We start from the raw sequence: 27994 nt of genomic DNA, 5'->3' as shown, positions 1-27994 counted from the left end.
AACACCAAAGCATGGCAAGGGACAGACCCCTCCGTTTTCTCCCCCGGTGAGCGCGGTGGCTGCGCCTTCCTGGATTAAACCACCTTTCTCGGCAGGGGGAGAAAGGAGAAAGGGTCTGGGCTCCCGGGAGGCAGCTGGAGGGAAAGAAGTGGCGTCTCCAGATGGGCTGAGCAGACTCCCCCCGGGAGGGCGCGGGAGGAGGGAGCTGAGCGCTTGCAAGGCGCACCGAGCCAGCTGAGCCCTCGAAGTTACCTCGGCGGTCGCCTGCGCCGTCTTGCTTCCTCACCGGGAGGAGGAAGGCTAAAGAGGCGCCTGTGGGTGCTGCTGGCGGGGGAATGGGCTTCCTGGGGGCATGCTGTTGATGTCAGGGGTGGAGTCCAGCCGGAGCCCCTGAGCAGGGCGGCGGCAGCAGGAGGCGGCGGCTATGGGACAGCGAATGGGCACGGCGCTCCTACTCGTCGCGCTGGGTGAGTACCAGCCTTCCCGGCGTAGGGGTCGTGCTTCGATTTGGAGAGGGTCCGGATCATGGAGCTCAGTAACTAGCCCAGCTGAAAGTCTTTTCTCTCCATCCCGGAGGTGCGCGCTCTCTAGTTCTAAGGGTTAGTTAGCTACCGCCTCGCATTTCTTTTGAGCCTCCGTCTGCTTTGAACATCGGTAAAAGGGGACATAAAATTCTCGGCTGTGCCCTAAGTAGGCTGCCAACTGTTTTTCCAGGCAGTGCTCCTGTGTCGTTACTAACAACAACCTTTCAAGCAAAAAATTAACACACACCCTCCTATAGAGAGGAAATGATGGGAGAAGCTTCCCCTGCTAAATGTCTGCATCTTGGGTAGTTGTTAAAGGCATAGGAGCTCAGGGCAGGGAAGTTGGCAAACTCCAGTTCTAGGCATGTTTGAATACTTGGCAGCAGCTCCAGAGGAAACATCACAATGAACAGGTCGTGTATTAGACATGTATTGCATGGCTTAGATAGCTTTGTTGGTTAGAGTGTAGTGCTGATAATGGCAAGGTTTCAGGTTCGATCCCCGTATGGGACAGTCACATATTCCTGCATTTCAGGGGGTTGGACTAGATAATCCCTGGGGTCCCTTCCACCTCTACAATTCTGTGATTCTGAACTCACTTTGTAAGGTTCTGCAAATGCAGACAACCAAATTCAGGGCAGGTCACATTTTGCCTTCCACTGTAAATATTTCTCACCTACATTTTTATGCTGCCTGATCTCCAAAGAGTTCAGGGCAAAATGAATGGACCCCTTTCTGCCATGTTATCCTCACAACACCTCTGTGAGGCATTGGCATAGTCGGGGGGGGGCAGGAGGGCAACTGCTTCTCCCTAAATCAAGCAAATCAATAAAAAAAATATTAACTGAGGTTCTGTCCACCCACAACATAAAGTCTGTTCCCTAGCATAAATCCTAGCTATGCCGGTATAGGTTAGTTTCTAAGAGGCAGCCCAGATCCTCAGCTTGCATCAAGACCCCCAAGTCTAAGTACCTGCACACTATCAGCAACTTCATGCTGGCTCTCATATGATGCCTATTAAACAGATCCAAACCTTAGGGAAGGAGGATTGTTCAAAGGCATTGGCTCTGAATCTGAAATGAGGGTGCCCGAAGGAGATTCCTTGCATCATGAGCTGTTTGACAGGGGAACAAACTCAATCAGAAGGAGGTAGACTGTGCTTTTAAGCAGAGGTTGGATGGCCATGCCATAGATGCTTCAGTTGTGACTCCTGCATTGCAGAGAGTTGGACTAGATGACCCTCGGGATCCCTTCCAACACTACCATTCTGTGATTCTATTAAGTTACATGGATCCCCTTTCCATTTGCAGGGTACCTGCTCAGGTCATTGACTGCAGAAGCCCAGTGTGAAAACATTTACCAAGATTTATCTGACTGCATCTTAAAACTAGGAGAGAATATGGCCATCTATGAGGAAGAAGAGGAGGAGGAAGATGAAAGGGACCAGATGCAAGGACTGTATGCTGTCTGCGGGTGAGCATGCATATAACACCATCCATCCATCCATCCATCCATCCATCCATCGCTGACACATCTTGCTTCCAGATTCAGTGCTACTCTCCCCCAAATCCTGTTCTCCACTGTGAATTTTGGTGTCAAGTATTCCCCAGATATTTTCTAAATACTCGATATAGACCTCTCCCATAATTAAGTGGGTGACTCCATATCTACTCCACATCTAGACACGGGTGGCGCTGTGGGTTAAACCACAGAGCCTAGGGCTTGCCGATCAGAAGGTCGGCGGTTCGAATCCCCGCGACAGGGTGAGCTCCCGTTGCTTGGTCCCTGCTCCTGCCAACCTAGCAGTTCGAAAGCATGTCAAAGTGCAAGTAGATAAATAGGTACCACTCCGGCAGGAAGGTAAACGGCGTTTCCGTGTGCAGCTCTGGTTCGCCAGAAGCGGCTTAGTCATGCTGGCCACATGACCCGGAAGCTGTATGCCAGCTCCCTCAGCCAATAAAGCGAGATGAGCACCGCAACCCCAGAGTCGGTCATGACTGGACCTAATGGTCAGGGGTCCCTTTACTTTTTATTCCCCAGATATTCTCTAAATACTCCAAACATAGACCTCTCCCATAATTAAGTGGGTGACTCCACATCTAGGACAGGAAAATGAGACTCCACACAGACAGCAGGCACATTTTTCTGCATATCCAGGGGCACCACCATAGCTCAGTTTGCTCTGCATGCAGAAAGGCCCCAGATTCAACCCCCAGCATCTCTAGGTAGGGTTGGAAAGACACATTTAAAACCCTGGAGAGCAGCTGCTGGTCAGTGTAGACAATGCTGAGCTTGGTGGATCAGTGATCTGATTTGGTATAAAGGAGATTCGTGTGTTCTTACAATGGCTTGTTTAATATACACATGGACGTCTGAGAAAAGAGCATGGGTATAACCGCTCCATCTGCTATGTGCCCGTTAGGCTGAAAGGAAGCACGTGGCATGCCTTCAGCCCAGAGAAATTGGGGTCAGGGAGCCTTGCAATTAGATGCACACATTCCAAATCTCAGTTTCCCCCTTCTAAGGTTGTTAGGATTTCTGCTCTCTTCACAGCACTCTGATGGGTAATTAATAAAGGAGGAAAAGTGTTTCCCTCTGATCCTGTTTATCCCCTCCTGGACTGCTTCAGTGGCACATGGGGCAGAGTCCCTGATAACTTTGCAACTCTTGTGGGATGCCTATAGCGTAGCCCAGGGGTGGCAGCCCTCAGGAGCTATTGTACGAGAAGGAAGAATTGGTGGTCTGAGGAGATGTTGAAGCAAGAGCAGGGAGATCATCCCTGAGGAGATTCTGAAAAGATTGAGAGAGGAATGGGGAGCATATAGAAAAGGAGGAAGGGAGAAGGAACCACAGAGAAGCCAGCTGCCATGTTCTACCCTCACAGAGGCTTGAGGCCTCCACCAGAGGCAGAGATATGCCTGAGAAACTTTCAAGAGTGCATGCAAACAGTCATTCTTTTCAAGTGGGATTTAATCACACACACTGGCAAATTCAGGTTGCACCATTAAAGCAGATTTGGAGCTCTTGGGCAACAAACCCGGTTCTCCAAAATGGAAAACTGCACCAGAAAGTGTGGGATAACACTTGCTTTGACGCTGCAGTTTCATGTACACCATACACCTCTTGTTTCTTCCCTTCTTTTCCTAGCCCCATTTAATAAATCCTTGCTCTTGCCATCTCACCACACCCTGCTTTTACTAAGTTGTTCACTGCCTCCCCCCGCCCCATTGCCTCTTTTCAAGGAAAGTGGGGCTGGGGACATCTGGCATTTCCCTCCGACCCCCGAATTTGGAAAGTGCAGAAATACAGTTTAAAGGATCCTATGAATAAGGATGAAACGGGATGTGGGTGGCACTGTGGTCTAAACCACAGAGCCTAGGGCTTCCCGATCAGAAGGTTGAGGTTCGAATCCCCGCAATGGGGTGAGCTCCCATTGCTCAGTCCCTGCTCCTGCCAACCTAGCAGTTTGAAAGCATGTCAAAGTGCAAGTAGATAAATAGGTACCGCTCTGGCGGGAAGGTAAACGGTGTTTCTGTGCGCTGCTCTGGTTCACCAGAAGTGTGGCTGTCATGCTGGCCACATGACCCGGAAGCTGTACACCGGCTCCCTCGGCCAGTAAAGCAAGATGAGTGCCGCAACCCCAGAGTCGATCACCCTTTAGCTTTATGAATAAGTTGCCTACTGAGAAGGTTTCTGCTCATCAAGATGGCTTATAAATATTCTAAAAATAAGATATAATTATAATTACCTTGGTGAGGAGTGTAGCATTGTGGTGTCAGAGGTGACATGGAGGCCGGAGAGATTTTACTCTTATTCCTCTGAGCTGTTTGTTTATTTATGAGCATCATGAAATTAGGCCCCACTTCTTTCATTCAGAGGTGATATTAGCTGCAGGGGGCACAGACAGATAGATACCCATGTGTGAAGCTACAGGGAACCAGGCAGAGGGCCTTATTGGTAGTGGCACCAACCCTGTGGTATGCCCCCCCCCACCAGATGTTAAGGAGATGAGTAATTATATAGCATTTATATAGGAAATTATATAGCATTTATATAGGAAACATCTGAAGGCAGCCCTGTACAAGGAAGCTTTTAAAAGTTTAATGTTTCATTATGTTTTTATATATGCTGGAAGCCACCCAGTCAGATGGGTGGGGTACAAATAATAAATTATTATTATATATTATCCCTCTGCAGGGAGACCAGGGGAGAGGGAGATTTAAGTTGGGAGAAGAAGGAATCTAGGTTGTCCCTCAGTTGCTTATCAGGATAATGGGAACTAAGAGCTATGCCTTGCATTTCTGGGATGTATAAAGTCCTCTGCATCTGTTCTTTTCCACTTAGAACAATTCTATTTTTTTATCATTGCCATTGTTTTATCTGTTTTTATAATTGTATTTTCTATAGTTGTAACCCACATTGGGGCCTTATGGTGACGGGTGGGTCAGAGAGCTTGCAAGCAAATAAATAAAACATGTGGTAATAATTATGGATAGTAATAATCAATGAAATGCACTGATTTGGGGCAGAGGCCTAAAAAAGACACAAGTCAGTCTTGAATCCATTTGGCCTTTCCAAGGAGGGGCAGCTTCAAACCTAGAAGCTTGAGGTTAAGGTGGATATGCAGCCATTTGTTTACTTGTAATCAAATCAGGATAGATGGGAAGGCAATCAGGTACCAAAGCACCAAGCCCCTCAGCCTGGAGCAGGTCTGGGCCTGATTAAAAGCGAGCAAGGGAGATGGAAGAGATAAAAGGTTTGCTGAGATAAATGGGTGCCATTTTCCAGGAATGCAATCAAGGAAGAGGCGAAGCTCTGGGAAGGCATAAAACCAGCTAGCCCCGCAAGAGAAAAGATGCTGAGATTAGAAAGGCAGAAAAAGCAATAAATAAGAATAGGGAACCAGCAAAAGGAGAAGCCAGATTAGGGAGAGGGCAAAGACATATTGTAGGGTTGGGCAGGAGGTTAATGAAGGAGACAAGAAAGCCTTGGAGGAGGAAAGATGAAGGGAAGATGACCTCTAAGGGGCATTGTGCCTGAATTGGAGTTTGAGCCGTGGGAATTTGTTGTTGTTGTTTAGTCGTGTCCGACTCTTCGTGACCCCATGGACCAGAGCACGCCAGGCACTCCTGTCTTCCACTGCCTCCCACAGCTTGGTCAAACTCACGTTGGTAGCTTCGAGAACCCTGTCCAGCCATCTTGTCCTCTGTTGTCCCCTTCTCCTTGTGCCCTCCATCTTTCCCAGCATCAGGGTCTTTTCCAGGGAGTCTTCTCATGAGGTGGCCAAAGTATTGGAGTCTCAGCTTCAGGATCTGTCCTTCCAGTGAGCACTCAGGGCTGATTTCCTTCAGAATGGATAGGTTTGATCTTCTTGCAGTCCATGGGACTCTCAAGAGTCTCCTCCAGCACCATAATTCAAAAGCATCAATTATTTGGCGATCAGCCTTCTTTATGGTCCAGCTCTCACTTCCATACATCACTACTGGGAAAACCATGGCTTTAACTATACGGACCTTTGTTGGCAAGGTGATGTCTCTGCTTTTTAAGATGCTGTCTAGGTTTGTCATTGCTTTTCTCCCAAGAAGCAGGTGTCTTTTGGGAATAGTCATTGTAATAATATTGCACGCTACCCCAATCTCTGAGCAGTTCGAGGTACCAGGCACTCACCCAGGGTTTGTGTTTCCTTTGGAATGAGGTGCAGCACAGACCGTGGTGTCTTTATGATCTATGGTTTATTTACACATATCTACAACCTGAGCCTATGGTGGAAGGGTTCCCAGCATTAGCAAGAAGGTCTTGCTTCTCCCATAGCCACAGCCTTGGATTCCAGCAGAAATCAGGCATGGTTCTGTCTCCCAGCTAGCTGGCTGGCTGGCTGGCTGGCTGCCTGCCTGCCTGCAACCTTGCTTCTACCTCACACACCTTAACTCTCTGGTCTTTGTCTTTCTAACTACCAGCGAGTTGAGGGAGAGGGGCCCCACTCATTTGTTACCTGGCACAGAGCCACTTCCTTTGCTACCTTAATGGCGTGTACCTCACCAGGAAGCTAGCCCAGCTATTCGAGGAATTGAATCCATGCTGGATCCAGGAATTAGAAGGGGGCTCAGGCATACAGCCTACCCCCTCCGAATTCATAATTATAATATTTGTTAAGAACTTTCAAGAGTTCAAAGCGCTTCACACACACTATCTAGTTACAATTAGGAACGCAGGAAGGTACCTGCCTTATAGCAAGTTGGACTGCTGGTTCATGTATTGTCTACACTAATGGATGTAGTGGCTCTTCAAGGTTTCAAGCCGGTGTCTTTCCCAGCGCTACCTAGAGACTTTGGAGATTGAACCCTAGGATATAAGATGCTGTACAGCCTTTCCCTTTCTTACTTTGCAGAGTAAGTCAGTATATTAGCCTCCTTATTTCAAGTGGAGAGGAATGAGGCTGAGAGAGTCAAACTGGGGGCTTCCTATTGGTAGTTCAGTTTCTTAATCACTGCAAGCAAGCAAGCACAGCCACACACCAGATTCTTGCTGCTGTTTTTAAACCCCACTTTCTAACTCTCCGTGGTACAGTGGTACCTCAGGTTAAGTACTTAATTCGTTCCAGAGGTCCGTTCTTAACCTGAAACTGTTCTTAACCTGAAGCACCACTTTAGCTAATGGAGCCTACTGCTGCCGCCACGCCGCCAGAGCACGATTTCTGTTCTTATCTTGAAGCAATGTTCTTAACCTGAAGCAATATTTCTGGGTTAGCGGAATGTGTAATCTGACGCGTATGTAACCTGAAGCGTATGTAACCCGAGGTACCACTGTATAGCTAAAGGGTAGCTCTCGTTCTCCATAGGAGTGATCCCCAAGAACTCTCTCCCCCCCCACTTTTGCTCATTTTCTTAGGAGAATTACCTCACTGAGGTAGTAATGTAAAACTTTGTATCTGGGCCATACCACTTTAGATTGCAGGCAACGGTTCCCATGGTGATGGTGTGAGGTGATTTAATTTGTTCAGATGCAACCCTAACTGCACTTACCTGGGAGCAAGCCCCGCTTTTTTTCACAGTAAATCAGTACATAAACAACAACAACCTATACAGAATCAACCATGTTTTAAGAATTAGGAAATGGATCCAGACCAGGGCTGTATACATATATTTAGTGGTTCTGTGTGCTTAACCTGTACACATGTGAAATTTAGTACAGTGGTGCCTCGCAAGACGAAATTAATTCGTTCCGCAAGTTTTTTCTTCTTGCGAGTTTTTCGTCTTGCGATGCACGGTTTCCCATAGGAATGCATTGAAAATCAATTAATGCGTTCCTATGGAAACCGCCTTCAGACCAGGTCCGGGGACAGTCTGTCCCCCGACCTCTTCTGAAGGCTGGGGGGGGGGGACAAGGGCTTTTCTTCCCACCCCCAGCATTTTAAAAAACCCCGGGACAGCGGAGGACTTCTCCGCTGTCCGGGGCGATCTTAAAATGCTGGTGGGCGGCATTTTAAAATCGCCCGGGACAGCGGAGGACTTCTCCGCTGTCCGGGGCGATGTAAAAGCCCCTGGGAAGGCAGGCAGGGGGGACAAAGACTTTTGCCCCCCGCCCGCCTTCAGAAGAGGTCCTGGACCTCTTCTGAAGGCGGGCGGGGGGCGAAAGTCTTTGCCCCCCCCGCCTGCCTTCAAAAGCCATCCGGGACAGCGGGAAGCTCTTCCCTGCTATCCCGGACTGCTTTTAAAATGCTGGCGGTGGGGAGCAAAGCCTTTCGGCCCCCGCCGGCCTTCCTGGACCTCTTCTGAAGGCCAGAGGGGGGGAAAGGCTTTGCTCCCCACCACCAGCATTTAAAAGAGGTCCCCGGAGATTTCCCTATGGGCTTTCGTCTTGCGAAGCAAGCCCATAGGGAAATTCGTCTTGCGAAGCGCCTCCAAAACAGAAAACCCTTTCGTCTTGCGGGTTTTCCGTCTTGCGAGGCATTCGTCTTGCGGGGTACCACTGTACTAAGCACATTCAGCACCTAGAAAACCTCAACTTTTATTGAAATTTCTAGCCCTTAAAAGATTATGAAGTTGGGTCTGAAAATGTGTCCACCACAAAGGATGAAATATCAGAAACTATGGGGAAGGCACATTTTACTGGGTCAGAAACCAGGGCTTCAGCACTCTTCCTATCCGTATCTTTGCCTCTTCTCATGAATTGGAGAAGCAGAATTAATGAAGCAAACTATATGAGCATATGCAAGCCTTAATTAACCTCCTTTATACAGACCATTGGATTCACATTTTGTTGATGTGGAGTTAGGCTTTCTTGTTTTGTTTTCCTTTAATGCAGAATACACACAACCTATCATTGTGCTGCAAGGCCCAATGTCATCCTGGATATGCCCTGCCATTCTTTCCTGCTATAATGGAATTAAAACAATACTGTCTTCCCATGATGTTCCTGTTCCATGTTTCTCTCCCTCTGCTAGTGAGAAAAGGCTGGTCACAGTGACAGATATGGAGATCATAACAACTGATGCCTCAGAAAGCAGCCTGCTATGAAATTGATTGTATTTGTTGTTTGGTTTTAGTTGTGCAACATTCCCCCGGAGTCCAACGCTGACAGGTCATGTGATTATGGCCTGTGTTTGTGAACAGATGGAGGCTGCAAAAAGTGAGGCATGCTAGGGACTGTGATTACCCAACTGAGATGGGGAAGGGTGGGGGAGAAAGAGTGAAGAGAAACAAATACACACAAAAAATGTCCTTCAAAGTAGACACTTCAGTTTTCATGCCTCGCTCTTCCTGTCTTTGTTGAAGTCAGATAATTTTAAGCTGCTAACTCACTAAATTTCTCCTTTGCCCCCTGCAATTATGCTGCTGCAGGTTACAGGCAAGGCTTGTTATAAGGCAAAATGAGTTTACCTTGTTTGGCAGTAGCTTCTCTCATTATCATCTCAGGACATTTATTCTGCCACAATAGTTCTATTTAATGAGCTCTTTACAGCTGGCAGTCAGATAAGTGTTCTCTGAGATTTTATGCACGCAGACACACACACACCAGCCTTGTTTCATGATTGTGTAAGGATGCCTTGGACAAAAGATGCTTTTCGTATAACCAGGGTCCGCTTTGGGCAAAATGTTCCACTTATGTGAGAAAGACTGGTGGGTTTTTGGTGGGTGTGTTCGGCAACATGTCATTAATGCAATAGTTGTGCATTAGTGATGGATTTATAGTGGACCATCCACACATTCAGCTTTATTAGATATTCAGTGACACTTCCCCAATGTTGCCACCTTATTGCTGTCTGGGGAGGCACTCTTGTGCAATATCACAACGAAAGTGGAGCAAATACCTTTGCACATTTGTGGTTACAAGATAAAGTTACAGGATTCCAGCTGGACACTATGGGACATGCACCGATTGCAAATAAAGCAGAATGTCCACTGAGAAACGATCGCTGGGGAAACTCAGCCAGATGAGCGGGGTATAAATAAATCATCATCATCATCATTGCAGGCACAAATAGCCCTGAAAGTGGGATCACATATAACCTCACTGATACAATCATGGGCACAAATAATGATGAATGCACAATAAAAAGGACATCTGAAGGGACCCATTGTAACATTGCAATCAAACATTTCCAGAAGGAAAATGTTTCAGCAAGGCCAGAAAAAAAGATACAATTCACTTTCACAGTGCATCTATTAAAGTAACAGCCTAGCAAGGGAGTACAGTCGGGACTCTGTCCTATGTTCCGCTTCCTCCCCCTTTTAAAAATCCATTACTGTATAGCTCAAGCTATTTAGTCTGGAATCCATGTATTCATTGGAAGAACTGAAACTGGTTAACCAACAATTTAGTGTGCACCGTTTTGAGCGCTTGTGGTGGGTGGGGCCAGAGGCAAAAGTGGGTGGAGAAACTGATGTAAATTTTACATGGTAGGCTAGTTTGTGCACTTACACACCCCTCTCCATCCAACAGGAGGCATTATCAGCATTCAAAGACACATTCCAGCCAGGCAAAAACACTCAAGGATGGTATAGAGCAGGGCCAGCTGGAGAGGGTGGCTGGAGAGGAGATAGAATCATAGAATCATAGAGTTGGAAGAGACCACAAGGGCCATCGAGTCCAACCCCCTGCCAAGATGGGGTTGAGGCCTGGAGAGAGGTTTGGAGGACCACATTCATTCCCACGGCTTGAAGGTCTCCACATTTGAGCTAGATCAACCTTCTCATGGTATCCTATCCTGCTTAGGCATCCTGAAATTTGGTTCTTTCAACATCCATCCTAATGTTCCTCATGTAGGCTGCATTCGTATGCACAAAAGCAAAATGTTAGGTATCCTAGGAGTTATTCAGGAAGGACTGCCTATAGAAGAACTTGTTCCTATGGGGATAAATTTGGCACAGGGATCATGAATTCATATTGGTAGTGAGTATATCACAGAAGTGCTGCTAGACTTGGATTGTCCCTTTTTTCTTCCTCTAAGGTGGACAGACTCACATTGAGAAGGCTGGAACAGTGCCTACTCTGGTCATAACCAACCAACCAACCAACCAAACCATTCAGGGTTTTTTGTCAGGGGTGGACAACCTCTTTGAGCCAGTGAACATTTGAGTGCCATGGGTGCCAGTCACAAAATGGCTGGCGTGGGGGTGTGGCTTTACACAAAATGGCTGCTGTAGGGAGCATTAGAGAGGCCAAGCCAAAGCAAACAGGAATTGAGCAGAAAGAGCAAGAAGCCTTTTGCGGATTGTGGATTTTTGAGGGGATTTTTACTGAAACAATTCATGGGTCCCTTAAGAGCTACTTGTGAGCATCCTCAGGCACTGCACTGATGATCGCTACTATATGTTCTACTTTACAGATAAGCGATTTCTAACTGTGACTTCTTTGTTTTATGAAAAGAAACTAAGTCTTCTCTTAGCCAGTGTGGTGTAGTGGTTAAGAGCGGTAGTCACGTAGTCTGGGAAACCGGGTTCGTGTCTCCGCTCCTCCACATGCAGCTGCTGGGTGACCTTGGGCCAGTCACACTTCTGTGAAGTCTCTCAGCCCCACTCACCTCACAGAGTGTTTGTTGTGGGGGAGGAAGAGAAAGGAGAATGTTAGCCGCTTTGAGACTCCTGAAGGGGAGTGAAAGGCGGGATATCAAATCCAAACTCTTCTTCTTCTTCTTCTTTCTCCTGCTGCAGATATTGGGAAGAGTTTCACACCTGTGCCGTGGCTGCCCTTTGGGAGTGCCAGAGGGAGGCAGCAACTATCTGGGAGATGTTGAAAAAGGAATCTAGGAAAATCAAATTCCAAGGCAGCCTTTTTGACCTCTGCGCGTCCAGCAACTCCCAGAATTTCAGCTCCTTGCAGATTCCATCTCTTTCGCTGTTAAGCATCACTTTGATGGTCATGTGGCTTAATTTATAAAGGGAACCACTCTGCACATATGTACATATATTTATTTCCAGATCTTTGATAAATACTGTTAGGGGTTTTGTGTTTGTTTAGTGAATGCTTGGTTACATTATAAATATGGAGGGAAATCCACTGCATTTTCCAGTGATCTGGGTTGTCAAGAACAAGTCTGGCAAGTGTTCCAGTGTGACTTTGCCCACGAGAAGTTGCTTGTGAATCTCAGCTTTAAACCACTGAACTTGGAGGAAATGGCAGCGCAAGCAAAGGGGCATCTGCTTTCCTTATTTTGGTCTGGTGTTTTGGATGTTCTTTGATAAAACTACCAATCAAACTATTGTGTCGATCTCTTCCCACACCTACACAACCATTCCTAAAGACAGTATCCTGGACAACCTCCTAGAACAGTAAATATTAGGGAACTAAAAGGGGCAGTTTGAGCTCTTAGAAACCATCAGGAACAGATTTTCCCAGAGAAACGAATTCTAATGGTTGCGTTCCATCTCTGGAACAATCCCCAAAATCTCTACTGACACTCTGCCGTTTTAATGTGCTAATCAGGTTACACACCTGTTTGATTTATCAAGGTTTTTTTGGACAAATGATTGCACTAGAATGGTAAGATAAATGGCACTATATTATGTTGGATTGTGGTTTCAGGTGCTGATCAAGAGCTCTAACCTAAAGCTGGTGGATAAAACCTCAGGGCTACATAAAAATATATGGGCCTTCTAGCATCTTGCTCTTACACTGGCCAGCCAGTTGCCTGTGGGAAGCCAACAAACAGGACCTGAGGGGCAAAGAAGGAACTCATGCTGGCTTTGCACACATTTACAAGGGATCAATGTAAACTGTCAATCCTCCTCCCGAAAACCATTTTTCTTCATTTCCCAAGATGTGATGCAAGAAAAGAGTAAGTGCTGTCAGCACTTCTGAAACTGAGGGATATGTCTGAACGTGTTTGAGGTTGAGAATGATCTCCTGCAGTTTGGCAGTATTCCAGCCCTGTTAGCAGAGTAGTTGTGTGTACCATACCTGTTGCTCTAAGACCCATTTGAGTTTCTCCACCTCTCTAGCAGAGTGTAAACCAGCAGTGGAAAGCCTCAAGCATATGAGCCTAATTAAGCCTGCCGAGCCTTCTTGTCTTCCCTTCCAGATGCAGCTTGAATGGCAAGGTTTCAAAGGAAGATTGGCGTTCAAGCCTTTGAAATATTGACTTCAAGCCCCGTCTGCAAAAGTGCTCCTGATTCTTCCTTTGAAGTGGATTCATCTGATCATCTGACATCAAGCTCCCTGTTCATGTGGCAAAGTGTTCCACAGTGTGTGTATGAGTTTTGAATCTAGCCTGCTGGCCAGATCCAAGCCCCACCACTGGTGTTAACCACGCTGGCCAACCCGCCAGCCTCCAGCCCAATTGCTTGTAGCCCCTTCCACACTCCATCTATCAATTTGTAATGAACATATGAGTCAGACTATTTCCCCATTTGGCCCAGTATGGTCTACTCTTGACTGGCAGTGGCTCTCTAGGTTCTCCAGAAGTTTCCCACCACCTGCTATCAGGACCCTTTAACTGGAGACAGCATGGGTTGACCTAAAACCTTTGGCATGTAAACCCAAGGGCTTTCCTCATTTCTGCCTGCCAATTTGGCATAGCTATTACAGGCATAGGAAGAAGGCTAGAATGTGGGTGGGGATTGGTGACAGTCTCATTCTGAGCATCCTGCACAGCTACAAAGTGCCGATGGCCACTGCCAGCTGAGGACTAGTGAAAGATGGTGAGAGCAGCCATGTTTGTTTATTCACGCACTTCCTCATCCGTGTCTAAAGCAGCATCTGCAGGAAACCTGGTTTTAATCACAAAAGGCACATCCAAGTCAGGGGAGCAGAACCCTCTCCTATTTTTCCTCCCTGCATGGTATTGACCCCAATGCTTTTCTCCCCAGCCCAGCTCACTCACTGTGTCAGAGCTAGGCTAGGAGAAAAGTGCTTAAGAACATAGGAGACCCACTGGATCAGACCCAAGGCTTCTCTAGTCCAGAAATCCTGTTCTTACAGTGGCCAACCAGATGCCTATGGGAAGCCCCAAAGCAAGACCAGGGCACACGCTGACTTGTGACTCCGAGCAACTGCTACTCAGAGGCATAGCACTTGTGACGCTGGAGGTAGTACATAGCCATCATGGTTTGTAGCCATTGGTAAGCTTTAGCCTCCATAAATTTGTCTAATCCCCTTTAAAGCCATACAAGTTGGTGGTCATCACTAGATCTTGTACTTGCTTCAAGAATGCAGTGAAGGAAGGAAGGAGAGAGGGTGAGTTCCACTTCCCTCAATCAAGCATAGCTTTTGTTGTGAAAAGCTGATAGCTCGCACACAAACTTTAGACATCGTGGGCTAGAGACATGTGAATGAAGAAACATGGCATCTCTGTTGCGCTTGGCTTTAAAAGAGCAGAAACAGGAGGACACCCTGGTTCCATCCATCTAAGCCTATCCTCCAGAGACTTTTTTTGTGGAGGGTGGGAGACTTCTGGAATATGACACTGCTTAGCATTGTATTTCTACAATATTACCTCTTGCTCTTAAAAATCCTGCTGTGGCCATTTACACTGTCAAATGCCCCGTCCCACTTTCCCTAGAAATCAAAGCTCAAATCACTTGGCTGGACAAGGCTACTCCCTGTCTCTGATCCCCCCCCCTCCCCCTGGACAAAATTTAGCTCGAGTTCACTGATGGATGATGCACTAGAAGCAGCTGTTGCAGAAACGCTCTCTGGGAGCAACCCCTCAAGTGCCTACATCAGACCAAGTTCATTAAGAAAAGGAAGCCATCTGCCGTTTATTTGCTCTGTGGCAGGGCAGAGGATAACTGCTCTCACTTTCTTATGCACACAAACACATAGGAAACTGGGCTTCACAGGATCAAGATGACAGAAAACAGATTCACAGAACAATCCTATATATGTCTAGTCAGAAGTAAGCTTCAGAACTCAAAAGCAATTAGGAACGGGCTGGCACCCAGGTTTGTTCTCCATGAAGCAGCAACAAATATAACAAGGATAAATTAACTCTCCTGTATGTATACAATATAGAGGAATGCGGGTGGCGCTGTAGGTTAAACCAGAGCCTAGGGCTTGCTGATCAGAAGGTCGGCGGTTCGAATCCCTGCGATGGGGTGAGCTCCCGTTGCTCGGTCCCTTCTCCTGCCAACCCAGCAGTTCGAAAGCACGTCAAAGTGCAAATAGATAAATAGGTACTGCTCCGGCGGGAAGGTAAACGGCGTTTCCATATGCTGCTCTGGTTCGCCAGAAGCAGCTTAGTCATGTTGGCCACAGGACCCGGAAGCTGTACGCCGGCTCCCTCGGCCAATAAAGCGAGATGAGGACCACAAACCTAGTGTCGTCTGTGACGGGACCTAATGGTCAGGGGTCCCTGACATAGAAATTGAAGTATTTTTATTCCTGATTATAGAACCATAGAATTGCAGAGTTGGGACCCTGAGGGTCATCCAGTCCAAACCCCTGGAATGCAGGAATCTCAACGAAAGCATCCATGACAGATGGCCATCTATATTTGCCCACAATCTGAGCACTGACATGGTTTCTTTATCAATTCTGTTCTTTCTCTGATAACATTCCTGCATTCCCCCATTTCCATCCCTGGAGGCTTCCCTACTGGCTCTCAGAAGCATTTCCTTGAGTGACATGGCAGGAAACATTCTGTTTGGTTCTTCCAAGGAACATCTCACAAAGTTCCAGTCCTCTTGGAATTTTCTGTCCGATTTTGATCCTTCTCTTGAATTTCTCACCACCTTTTGCTGGCAAGGCAGAATCTGCATGCTCTTCGGGAAGAGCAAATTGGAGACTGTTCAGCAGTGAGGGAAGGTATTATATGCGTGCTGAGAGAAGTACTTTATTCTTTTTGAAAGTGTGGCAGAAACATGACATGGCAGGGGTGTCCAAAGGAGAAATGAAGGTAGGAGACCAAGAATAACTGCAATCATGTTTTTCTGCTTACGCCACTGCTTACCCACAGTAACAGAGTTAATTATAACCAAATGGAAACTATAGTCTGATTCTCTCTCACTCAAATGCACACATATTTCATTTTCTCAAAAGAACAAGTTTCTAGCCCTCATGGTTGCAAAGATATGCCTGAACATGTATCGGTATATGGTCAAAATGCATGCTGCAGTATCCAAAAGTCAGAGGACTGGTTCAATATGATTGTTAGTGACTTGGGCGCAGCGTGCCTACCATTGTCTATAATCCCTTGCCCCTTTTCCTGACATGCAAAAGTAAACAAATTTTGCAAAATGGTTAAAATGGCAGAATTATACAAAATATTATCTGTATTTGCTCTGTTTACAGACATTGCAGAATCCAGCTTTCTGTGGTGTTGAGTTCTGTAACTAAAAAGGCACACAGCCCTGCGTACAAGTTCCAATTAGCACTTGAAGCAGATTTCAGGTTAAACGGCTGGGCATGACATTTTGAAAACGAGAGCTTCCATAGGCTTTGGAGTCCCAGCATGCATCTGTGCATTCTGCACAATGCCTAGTCCAGCTCAAATGGCCTGCCGGGGCTTCCACCATTGCTGTTTTAGGACTGTATTAAAAGCGGGGCTTTTCCTTCTCTCCTCTGCTTTGAATGTGTTGACCTTTCACCCAAAGAAGCAGCAGGAGCAGGAAATGCTTCTGGGTGGGGCCTAGAGAGCCACTACCTGGCAGTACCATAGTAGTTGGATTCAGTATAAGCAGTAGCAACTGATGTGATAGCACAGAACTGCCCTTCCAACCCTGCTGCTGCTGCTGCTTACCCTAGCAGGGGTAAGACAGGACAGTGGAGCCAATCCTGCACTCCCACCGGTCCATCCTAACCTTGCCAAGACCCTGTGGTGCCCTGCCCCATCCAAGTAAGCTGCAGTGATGTCAGGAGGGTGGCTCTGGAGGTCTGCCCCACTGCATTAAAGCGTTGCTGGTGAAATGCAGCTTTTCCTATCACATAATAGCAGGCTCTAAAAAGCAAACAATGCCATCTAGTGGCAAAGTGGCGATATGCAACTGTTATTGAACACAGTGTGTAGCAGGGAAAGTAAATGTGTGGAGCTCTGGATGTGGTTAGACTGCAACTCCCATCAGCTCCAGTTGAGTATTATGGGAAATGGACTCCAGAAACATGAAGAGGACACGTTAGCCAGCCCTCATGTACAGCATGTTCGTGACCTAACACTGAATTGTAAACCACGTTGCTGTATTTTTAATGAAAAGTGCAGTCTATAAATATTTCAATAAATAAATAAATAAACAACGAACACTGGAAAAGGGGCTTTTTGACTCATAAGTTTTCCCCAATCATAAAGACAGCATAGAAAAAGACCTGCCTTCTGCTAAATGTAATACCTGAGGATGGGAAGCAAAACATTTAATCCAGGGCGAAACTTCTGTTTGCAAAGGATTGCCAGATGAAATTCAGAAAAGGCATCACAGAAACAAAGAGCTTTTGAGAGACAGTTTATCGAGTTCTATATGCAAAATTATCCCCCTAACCATTACAAACCAAGCATTAACTTACCAATATAACTTATACAAACCAATACCACCAACAAATATTTATGTACAAAGAAAGGCTCAGTGGCATGTCTGAAAATAAGTTCATTGTGAAAAACCCATAGTTCCATTAACAGCTGCAACCGGCTGTTACAGATTAACTCTCTCTTCCAAACCTCCCATCCCTTTTAAAATAGGAGAGTTTTGACTGTGTGTGACAGGGGCACTCAGGCCTCTGTGCGTAGGAGACAACGGAAACGGCATATTTCTCTTAATCTGGTTCAGTTAAAAAACTCATTAATAGTCCTGTTCTTTATATGCTAACACAGCCTCGTATAACAAAAAAGGACAGTGTCCTTGATTATAAATACTAGAATCTGATGATCAGAGAAAAGGAAGTACATTCATGGTAATACTATAAACAAGAAGGCTCATCTGAAGCATTTCCGCCCACAGCTAGCCCTCTTTGTTGGCCGGCGGGCCAACTTGCTGCATGCCATTTTTTTCCTTGAAGATGGTAGATTTAAAGTTTCGATGATGTGACTTCCAGGATGATATTCCTGTCTGATGGCTCCCTTTCCTCCCCTGTTGCTATATAAAATAACAGGATAACCCTGCCTGATCAATAAGCTGCGAAACTGCAATGGACAATGAGAGTCTTTATTTGCTTTGCCAAAAATCAGTCTCTACAATCCAATAAATATTGTCACTTTCCTCTTCACCTTTAGCCAAACCGTCTATAATCACAGCAGCCAAGTGAGAAATACTTCCTACCTTGTCTGATCTCCTTGATTTTTTTTTTAAATTTCAAAAGACAGTTGGAAGGAAAATAGATACGAGATGTACTGGGGAGGGAGCAGAATGGAGCTTTTATTGTGCATTGCGTGAAGTCAACTGCCTGGGTATTGTCCATATTGAAGAAAATGACAGTTCCAGTTCCGGCAACCCAGTGTTCATCTCACAAAAGCAGTCCAGCTCCTGTTGCTTTGTTGTCCAACGCTGAATCTGTTCTGAGCTGCATGGGCAAAATGGGTGTGTCTACCCAAGCAACAAAGTGTGCTTTATCAAAATCTGATTTGTCCCATGTTGTACCCATGGATGCATCACAAACCTCTCGCGCAAGATTATTTAAAAGTTAGAACTGACATGCTGGGTTGCTTCAAATACATTCTCACGTATCCTGTGTTAGCACCAAGATGAGGAAGCCGTGGGGAAGAGAGAGAGAGAAACAGCATCTTCCGAGGGTCTATACGTTGGATTTGGGGGTTGAATTTAATGGGATCTCCTTCAGTTCTGTTCGCATACAAAGGTATTCCCCAATCACAGCCATGAGTGCTGTGCACACAGTATGTACAAGCCACCACGTCAAAGCAGTTGGAAAGTGCGCGTTGTAAATCCAGCAGCCCAGCAGGTGGAAAAAGTGAATGGTGACTGTGAAATCCAAGCACTGCTTTCCTCGCCGAATGAAATACAGCAAGCCTATGGCACTGTAAAGGGGAGGGGAGAGAAGATTTTACCTGAAACTGTAGCATTCAAGAAAGAAGAAATTCAGCAACAGAAAGTTTTCAGACATTTTTATATTTATCCTGCACTAAGATGTGCAAGAGTTATCTTAGAATCATAGAATTGTAGAGTTGGAAGGGATCCTGAGGGTCATCTAGTCTAACCCCTTGCAATGCGGGAATCTCAATGGGATCATACATGACAGATGGACATCCAACCACTGCTTTAAAACCTCCAAGGAAGGAGAGTCCACCACCTCCTGAGGGAGTCTGTTCCACTGTCCAACAGCTCTTACTGTAAGAGAGCTTTTCCTGGTGTTTATTAGTCAGAATCTCTTTTCTTGTAATTTATATCCATTAGTTTTGGTCCCAGCCTCCAGAGCTGGAGAAAACAAGCTTGCTCCACGTGGGGACTTTTTAATTAAGTTTTCAAACCTTGGAACTCTAAGGCTATAGCTCTCTGTTCTTCTTATTTACATGTAATGTATTTTTAGGCTGTTAGGAATATTTATGGCTGAAAACCTTTGATCTGGCAACTTCTCTTCCTCTCCTGGCTGCTCTTGAGGTACAACATATCTCTCTTGTGAGAGGGTGGAAGACTATAAATACTCATGCTCATATGCCTTAAAGGACAGCAGCTATTTGGCTGATATTTCAAAGAAATGTGGAGCACCGACTTGTTCCAAGCCCTGCAGCTCTTGATCACGTGTCCTTATCCTCTCTTTGCCCATTCTCTTTTCCCAGATTTATTAAACCTTTCTGAGACTTTCCTCTAGCCCTCTCTTGCTTTCATTCCTTTGAACAACTCTTTCTTCCAAACCTGCTTTTCAATATTTCCCCCTTCCCTTTGCCTGTTGCCTCCTTGGGCTTCTCCTTCCTCTTTTCCTATCCCTCATCTTCCACCCATTTCCCCCAAGAGCTTACTTTTTGCCCTGTCCATCTATAGAGTCTGAGCAGTTCAACCAATAGCAGCCAGAGATTTAAGACAGGTTAGTCAATCCCTACAAGCAGCTTTCTCGCAACATTCCTTAGCACAGGTCTAGGCAAGGTGGTGCCCTCCAAACATTGTGGATTGCAGCTCCTATCATTCCCAACCATTGGCCACGCTGGCTGGGCGCTGATGGAAGTAGTTCTAAACATCTGAAGGATACCATGTTAGCTATGCCTGATTCTGCATTACAACACAGACTGTGAGAATACTACGGTTTTCAGCAAAGGATATTTGATTCCTGGGAAAAATGTTTATACTTGAAAGAAGCAAAATGGCGATCAGAAGTGTCAGAAATGCACATCCAAAAAGCCAACTTACCAAGAAAGTGCATTCAGGATAAAAGCCATCATGGCAAGTCTGCCAGGTGAGGTGGAGAACCCCAAAACCTGCACAGGGTTACAAGGAGAGAAACAGCCACTGGGATAAATTGGAAACCAAGTCAAGATTTATTTGACTCCTCTTCCCCATCCATGCATTCCATTCAACATAATGCTTCGTTTACCTTCAAAGCAGAAAAACAATTTCTTTTTCTAGGAGTGCAGATTTGTATGTACAAGTTTAATTATATCTACAAAAATGAGCCAGGGCTGAGTTTTTGTTGTTGTTGTTGTTATTACTACTACTACTACTACTGCTACTATTATTATTAGTTAATTTTATATACTGCCCTTTATCCGAAGATCATAAGGCAGTTTACAATATAAAAACACAAAAATACATACCATAACAAGAAGCAAAACAATAACCCTTCAGTAAATGAATAAAATCACAAGGGATATTGATACAATGCCAGAATGGTATTATATATTTTGCAAAAGTTGCCCAATGGTTGAAGTGGGTTCCATTTGCTTCTACAGAACAGATCAGTGTATGTTTTGAGGCTAAAACCTGCTCCTCCCTATCTGAAACTGCATAAATTACACACAACATTTTCTTGATTTTGTGAAATTCCAAAGGATCTGAAGCAGTGGTTCCCAAACTTGCACCCCACCTCCACTGAGCCACTTGAAAATTGCTGATATTCTCGGTGGACCACTAATTGATTTTCCCCCTGCCAGTTGTAATATTTGTAATACACCCTGCTAAGATACTGTGATATCTTTAATTGTACTTTTCTTGCTGCTTCTTCTTTTTGTATGGCAATTGAAATTCCATAGAATTCAAATTGCAATACAATAAAATACAATATAAGAAATAAAAAGCATTAAAAATACAACCAATATGGAAACATACCACTGACAACCTTCAAAAAGCTTGTTGACCAATAGTGGTCCACACACCACTGTCTGGAACCCCCTGATCTAAAATACAACTCAGTGGTTAAAGTTTTCAACATAGGCAATCCAGCCAAGATAAATCAACGTCTACATGAGCCTCCGTCACAAGTTATATTCATAGAAAGGACTGAATAGAAAGGCCAGCTGTCACAGTACACTAACTGCAGTTTTTCGGCAACTCAGAACTGAAAACTTACAATTGCCACCAAAATCCAGGCTATCATAAATCACTACCTCATGCAGTTTGCCAAGGTCAGCAGGCAGCGATAAGGCACGCTCGACAGAGTCCCTAAGCTGGTCATCATTTCTGCTTACAAAAGTTGGAAAACAGCAGAGTTGCAGACAGCACAGGCAAAAGTCCTTCTCTTTCAAACATGCAGCATTGTAACCATTGCTGTCTATGCATTGGACAGGCTTCCACAGAGATGGGCAGGTGTCAGACTTCTTCCTGCCCTATTCTCCCAATAGAGATGAGGACAGAAAGCACAGAGATCCCAAACAAAAGCTACATTACAGTACTGCGGTGCTCAAAGCCAATCTGATGGTGAGAGCCATGAGAAGGTCTGGCTCTAATTTCCCTGGGTGGAATTCAGTTGTGAGAGTGGGCTTCCACTGGTGTCCATGGAATTCAGTTTCCTCTCTTCACACCTGTAATGTCCCATGCACCCCACAAAAAAATCTGAGAGAAACCCTGCATAGCTGGACAGTAGCCTCCTATACAAAGGTAAAACTCACATCCACTGCTCTGTCCACATCTGCTTCTCACCCTGCCCATCACTAGCACCACCAGCATGTGGCCCTCAGAATGCTTCTCCCAAAGGGAATGTGGCTCCTGGGCTTACAAAGGTTTCCCACCACTGGGCTAAGACAATTTCTCTCCTCCCAGCCTGTGACTTCACAATATGCACTACTGGATCCACTACACAATATCCACTACAGGCTCACTTCCACTCAGTAGCTTCAGAGAGGGGAGTAGTTCTCATGTCCCTGCTCATGGGCTTCTTGGTTGGCCACCATGGGAAACAGGACATGGGACTAGATAGAATACCCAGCAGGGATCGTCTTGTGTTCTTATGAGAGAGATAACTGGGGCAGAAACAAGCAGTTGGGTTTTCGTCTCTACAGAGGTCTTCTTCTGCCATTTAGGCTTGTGTTTACTCTTCTGTACTTCAAAGCCTTAGAGAGGAAGTTATGGCAGAGGAGTATAAGGCTGGGGAGGAATATGCTGTTGAAGTGAATTGGCTCCCTTCCCCAGTCATGGCCACTTCACCCCCAGGGCTGGCTGCAGGTTAAGAGGAGTTCAATTGGATCAGATAAGGGGCCACATAGTTCAGATTTGGTTTGAAACAGTGGCTAGCCTGATGCCATAGCCAATAGCAATTGATAAAATTATGTAACAGGAGTGGAGAGTCTTTTTCAGCCTACAGGTACATTCCTTCATAGCCAACCTTCCAGGAGACAGATGCTGGTGGTGGGTAGGGCCAGAGACAAAAGTGGGTGGAGCAACTGATGTAACTCGCACTTTTTATAGTAGACTACGTTCCATCCAGGTAAGAGTTTTCTACACACTCTTCTGTCCATCCAGGCAAGCAAAAGGCATGATCATAGTTCAAGGACAGATGCAGCCAGGCAAAGGAGAAGGCACAGTGCACTCTCTAGATTTGTCTTATCTTTTCAGATTCCATCGGAGAGACTTTTTTATGGGCATGTAACCATCCCAGGCAGTCTCACTCACTCCAAAGAAAGAACACCACAGATCTTTCCCACAGCTGATCTGCCCTGTAACATTGTCTCTACTTAAACATTTAAATCCAAATCCTTGATCTGACATCACAAGAAACTTTGGGTAGTGATAAAAGTGAATTGTTGTATTCAGAGTTTTCTTCTGTAGAAATGATACAAAACACCAGGAATAACCATTATAATGAAAAAAAACACATGAAGGTAGGTGGAGGAAACTGCCCTTTCGGGGAGAAATATTCAACTGACTTCATACAAACTTTTACAAGGTCACACAGGACAGACCATTTTGGGTTCTTGTTCTTTGATGCTATTTCTAGTTTGGTAATAGTGTTGGAATAGAGGATTGTTAGAAGAACACAGGAAGCTATCTTATACTGATTCAGAGTATTGGCCCATCAAACTCAGTACAGTATTGTTTGCACTAAATGGCATTGACTCTTTGGGTCCCAGACAGGGGACATTCCTAACTCAAGAGGTTGGGGATTGAACTTGGGACCTTCTGCATATGCAAAGCAGAAGTTCTAACACTGAACTATGTGCCCTTTGTTTTATAAGCATTTCCTTTTTCTTTTTGAATGGGAAAACAAGGGAATAAACTTTTTAATAAATAAATAAAAGAAATAATATCAGTTCCTATTAGCAATAACAATACACAGCATGTCCTCTCCACAATAAACAATATCTAAACAATCATACAAAATCATCTTAATTTTGCTATCACAAACGCAGCCATTTGCAAAAGTGCAAATTCATTTCTGACAGATCTTGTTATAAACTCGTCTATGCAAGCCAAAAATCTGTATACAAAAGTATGTAAAATTTAAATACAAATGTTACAGAATGCAATCTGTGAAGCTGTGTTAATGTCATACTTGTTTAAATACTGGAGATTAAGAAGGGGAACACACAATCCAGATCACCCTTCCTCTGGACTGAGGAGCTGGTGGTCATGATGTGTATGATTGTGTAGAACAGGAAGCCAGGAGCAAAGGGGTGGCTGGAGGTTGAAGGAGAAGGCTGTCAAGAATGGTGGGAAAGTCTGACATACTGTCCTGCCACTCCACTGTTATTCACACTGGAGTTCACACTCACATGACTTCCCTCCACTCCTGATCTACAGGCACCACAACCCAAACAGGGACAGCGTTTCTTGCACTGGTCAATTCCTTTCCCTTCCAACATCTCTCCATTCACTCTGATCTGCACTTTTAACTCCAACTTCTACCCAGGGATGGGAAAGACTGGCTCAAGGATTTCCCTGGATACCAAAAAGTAGGAGACGTAAACAACAGTCCTCTTAGCCTGCAAGGTTGGTTTTCAAAATCTTCTAGCTGTCAGGATTTCCCAAAATGAATAATATCCTACCTCGTAGTTGAAAATCTGATCAAGGGACGGGCTGTTGTGAACTAGGCTGTCCACCACAGCCAACCAGAGCCCAAGCGAGCTATAGTAAATTGCCTGCATGAGGGTAATCTGGGAAAGGATAAGAGCAGGATCCCAAACATAACTACGGAACTGTGGAGCCATTGCTGAAGCAGGGGCCTGCCCACCGGCTAGGCAAAATCCAGCGATGTCTTAAAGTATCAAGCACACATCTCACTGACTAGAGGCCAGTCGCATCAGCACCTGAAATTGAACAACAACAAAACAAAACATGTTACTCCAACCGAAGCTTATGGAAGGGCCCTCCAATCTACCCATTGACCAAAACCCAAAGTGTTCTTTTGGCATCTTCTGGCATTCACATTACTATTCTTTGGTGTGGTCTCCCAAGTGTAGCCCTGAGAGAGGTATGGGAAACCTAACAGAGACAGATTACAAAACAAAAACCCGGGCCTAAGTGTATGTTGCACAGATAGTACTGGGAGTGATAACACAGAAATGGGAGAGAGAGACCGTAAAAGGATACTCACTAGATGAGCATTGCAGGATTAATGCTGTTTTCTGAAAAATATTTTAAACCTATCCAACCCTAGGAGTTTGGGACAGGTGAAAATATACTTGACACGAACAAGACAGCCATGTTAAAACTGGTACAGCAATTATTTGAGCAGGATCCTGTTCTGTCAACAAAGAACGTAAGAACCGCCTTACTGGATCATAACTAAAATCCATCGTAAGGTCACATCCCTGCTGGGTCAGATGTCTAGACCAGCATCCCATTCCCCACAGTGGCACAAGCAGTTGCCTCAACAGGGAGCCCACAAGCTGGTCAGGAGCACAGCTCAGAAGCAAATTCCCTTCAATATCCCCCATGAAACCTAAATAAATAATAATAACCCCCTTCAACCTGGAAAGCTACTGACGGTGTAGACAACAACCGTGAACTGTGTGGACCACACAGATCCGGCTGGGGATAAAGCAGCTTCCTCTGCTGCTGTGATCCGCAGAAAGAGAAGCTTTAAAAAGGCTGAGGTTAAAGATTTAAGGCCGACACGTGGGCGCGCCTTTTCTGAGAAGAGCTTCCAGGGGGTGTGCGTTGGCTTCCTTAAAGGCAAACAGGCAGAAGCCCGACAGGTAAGAGCTTCCCCCGTCGTTGCATCACTTAACGGGGAGAAACCAGACCTGCTGGTTTTCCGCCTGTCGCGAAGGTGTTGAAAGAGTTGTGCCAGGCGCTGAGGGAGGCCGAGAGGAGAGAGGGACCATCCCACCAGCCCACAGGGCTTTCCTCAAACCCGGCTCCCACAAACCCGCGCCTGCCGCCCCGTCTCCTTCAGGTTTCCAGCCAACCCTCGCCGCTTTTGCCACTCACCTCTCTCTCGTTGCCGCCGAAGGGTCCCCGAACCGCCGCCGCCCCCGCACTTTCCCAGCCCCCAAACAGCCTCGAGAAACCGCCACAGGGTCCAAACTTCATTCCCGGCCGGCCAGGCCCGTCTTCGCAGCTGACTCTTTTTTCGGCCGACCATAGAGCCAGCCGGCCTCCGGATGCCTAGAATGGCGGCTGGAGGTCGGTGACGTCACGGAGAAACCGACGTGAGCCTGGAGGGGCGCCTTACGGGCGGAAGTGACGTCACATTATAGTAACACGCGTCGTCTGGTCATCAGCGGCTTCGCTGATAAACGTATTTCTCTGGTTACGCGCTGTGACGCCTGCTGAAATGCTTAGGCTCCCTAGGTGACGCCACTAAAAAAAACACACCCCAAGAATAATATTCAGGGTGTAAACTTACCCGAGCTAAAATAGGCGTAGGTTTTCCAGGCAGTTTCCTAGACAGGGTGGATGGGAGGTTGTTACAGGCCGCCCAGAGTGGTTGGGGCAACCCAGTCAGATGGGCGGGGCATGTATGGATGGATGAATAAATAAATAAAATAAAATAAAATAATTACAGTCGCTTTGAAGCAGCTTGAGGTGCCTGCCATCAGCTTCAGCTGGTGTCCCAGCCGCGCCCCCATCTGGACAGGGACAACCTGTGATATACGACATTATGAGAACTATTTTATTATTAGGCTGTCTGCCAGGATGCTTTTTTTAATTGTGTTTTTATTATTATTTTATCATGGATGTTCTGTAATGTGTTTTTAATATTGCACACCGCCCTGGGAACTTTTGATAAAGGGTGGTATATAAATTGAATAAATAAGAATAAGAATAATTTTTATTTATACCCCGCCCTCCCCAGCCAAGGCCGGGCTCAGGGCGGCTAACAAGCAATAATAAAAACAAGTTGAATGATTACAACTGAAAAACAAAATTAAAATACAACATTAAAATATTGAAATATTAAAATGTAGCCTCATCGCAGGAGAAAGGAAAAGAAAAAAGAAAGAGAGGGAGGGAATCAAATTGGCTCCAAGCCAAAGGCCAGGCGGAACAACTCTGTCTTACAGGCCCTGTGGAAAGAAATCAGATCCTGCAGGGCCCTGGTCTCATGAGGCAGAGCGTTCCATCAGTTGAAAATAAAATAAAATAAAATAAAATAAAAATTAATAAAATAATAAACAAACAAACAAACTACGTTTTGTCTACTATGTTCTGGTATCCTCTAGGTTAGATCACAATAACGCGTTATACATGGGCCTGCCTCTGAAGACGTTTCGGAAACTTCAACTGGTACATTTGCAGGCTTGAAAGCAACAACAGTCTGAACATCAGTCATACTCAATTGACTGATTTTCATTTCTGGCCACAGATGAACATGCAAACTACAACAGTTTATGCTTCCTTTCTGCTTTCATCAGAATTCTCCAGTACCCCTAGCCAGCATGATGTGACAACAGAGCATATACTCACTGAGTTGTTTGGGGGCTTTCACCCTTTCCGCCTATGGGTATGCACTCCCCTCCTCCCCCCAAAAAATTCCAAAGGCAACTGGTGTAGAATTCAGCAGCCAGGTTGACGGTTTCAGCATATCACACTGATCCTGGCCGAATTGCACCTGGTGTCAATTAGTTTCTGGGCCCAATTCAAAGTGTTGGTTTTGCCTTAAACAACTAAGGATAATTAAAGGACTGTCTTTCCTCATATGAACCAACCTGGAACCTGAGATCATCACTTGAAGCCCGTTTTTGAATGCTTCCTCCATGAGATGTTTGGAGGATGGTAACAAAAGAATGGGCCTTTTCTGTGATGGCTTCTCATTTGTGGAATGTTCTCCCCAGGGGGACTCACCTAGCGCCTTCATTACATATCTTTAGGTGCCAGGCAAAAACTTGGCTTTGGCTGATTAACACTCTGTGTTCTTTTAAATGGGTGGGTGGGAGTATTGGTTTGTTCTTGTATTTGTTATAGTGGCTGGATGCCCCCCACCAGGGTTGCTGTAGCTGAATCATGTATTGCAGATCCTTCCTCAAGCTGAGGATGCAGAAGACCCCCAAGGTCATCTCCAACTCGTATTTTATTACCTTTTTCATCATTTGCTTACTTTTACATTTATATCCCACCTTTCCCCCAAGGAGCTTGAGGTGGCACACATGGTTGTCCCTCTCCCCCACATTTCCACCCCTCTTTAATCTCCATGAAATTACAATCAGTAGCACTATAGGAGCATTGGGAGCTCTATGGTTTGTTTACACGATAGGGGCATGAGTCAGTCTGAGACATTTCCGGTAT

The 27994-nt window shown here is 45.6% G+C and overlaps 2 protein-coding genes across 2 annotated transcripts; one reads left to right on the top strand and one right to left on the bottom strand.

Annotated features, from left to right (window-relative positions):
* Positions 1-18229, top strand: LOC310709111 (neuritin-like). Its single transcript, XM_083508339.1, has 3 exons — positions 1-467; positions 1835-1997; positions 11678-18229. The coding sequence occupies exons 1-3, from the start codon at positions 425-427 to the stop codon at positions 11901-11903; spliced, it is 432 nt and encodes a 143-aa protein (XP_083364465.1). The 5' UTR covers positions 1-424; the 3' UTR covers positions 11904-18229.
* Positions 17383-25869, bottom strand: SYS1 (SYS1 golgi trafficking protein). Its single transcript, XM_083508308.1, has 4 exons — positions 25697-25869; positions 24310-24570; positions 20243-20310; positions 17383-18918 (listed from the first exon to the last, which is right to left on the bottom strand). Exons 2-4 carry the CDS (start codon positions 24469-24471, stop codon positions 18678-18680), a joined length of 471 nt encoding a protein of 156 aa, XP_083364434.1. The 5' UTR covers positions 24472-24570; positions 25697-25869; the 3' UTR covers positions 17383-18677.
* Between the last annotated feature and the right edge of the window lie 2125 nt (positions 25870-27994).

Source organism: Podarcis liolepis, assembly GCF_965112155.1.
Source record: "Podarcis liolepis genome assembly, chromosome: 6".
Lineage (NCBI taxonomy): Eukaryota > Metazoa > Chordata > Lepidosauria > Squamata > Lacertidae > Podarcis > Podarcis liolepis.
Note: the sequence above shows the minus strand (reverse complement) of the source record. Positions and strands in the feature narration are given on the sequence as shown.

What these genes read in the sequence shown, in the direction of transcription:
- SYS1 (XM_083508308.1), bottom strand. Translation starts at nt 24,471, where the DNA reads ATGGCTCCACAGTTCCGTAGTTATGTTTGGGATCCTGCTCTTATCCTT. An exon ending in ATCAGATTTTCAACTACGAG is followed by an intron (nt 20,311 to 24,309) that starts GTAGGATATTAT and finishes AACCCTGTGCAG; the next exon opens with GTTTTGGGGTTCTCCACCTC. An exon ending in ATCCTGAATGCACTTTCTTG is followed by an intron (nt 18,919 to 20,242) that starts GTAAGTTGGCTT and finishes TCCCCTTTACAG; the next exon opens with TGCCATAGGCTTGCTGTATT.
- LOC310709111 (XM_083508339.1), top strand. Translation starts at nt 425, where the DNA reads ATGGGACAGCGAATGGGCACGGCGCTCCTACTCGTCGCGCTGG. An exon ending in GCTCCTACTCGTCGCGCTGG is followed by an intron (nt 468 to 1,834) that starts GTGAGTACCAGC and finishes TTCCATTTGCAG; the next exon opens with GGTACCTGCTCAGGTCATTG. An exon ending in GGACTGTATGCTGTCTGCGG is followed by an intron (nt 1,998 to 11,677) that starts GTGAGCATGCAT and finishes CTCCTGCTGCAG; the next exon opens with ATATTGGGAAGAGTTTCACA.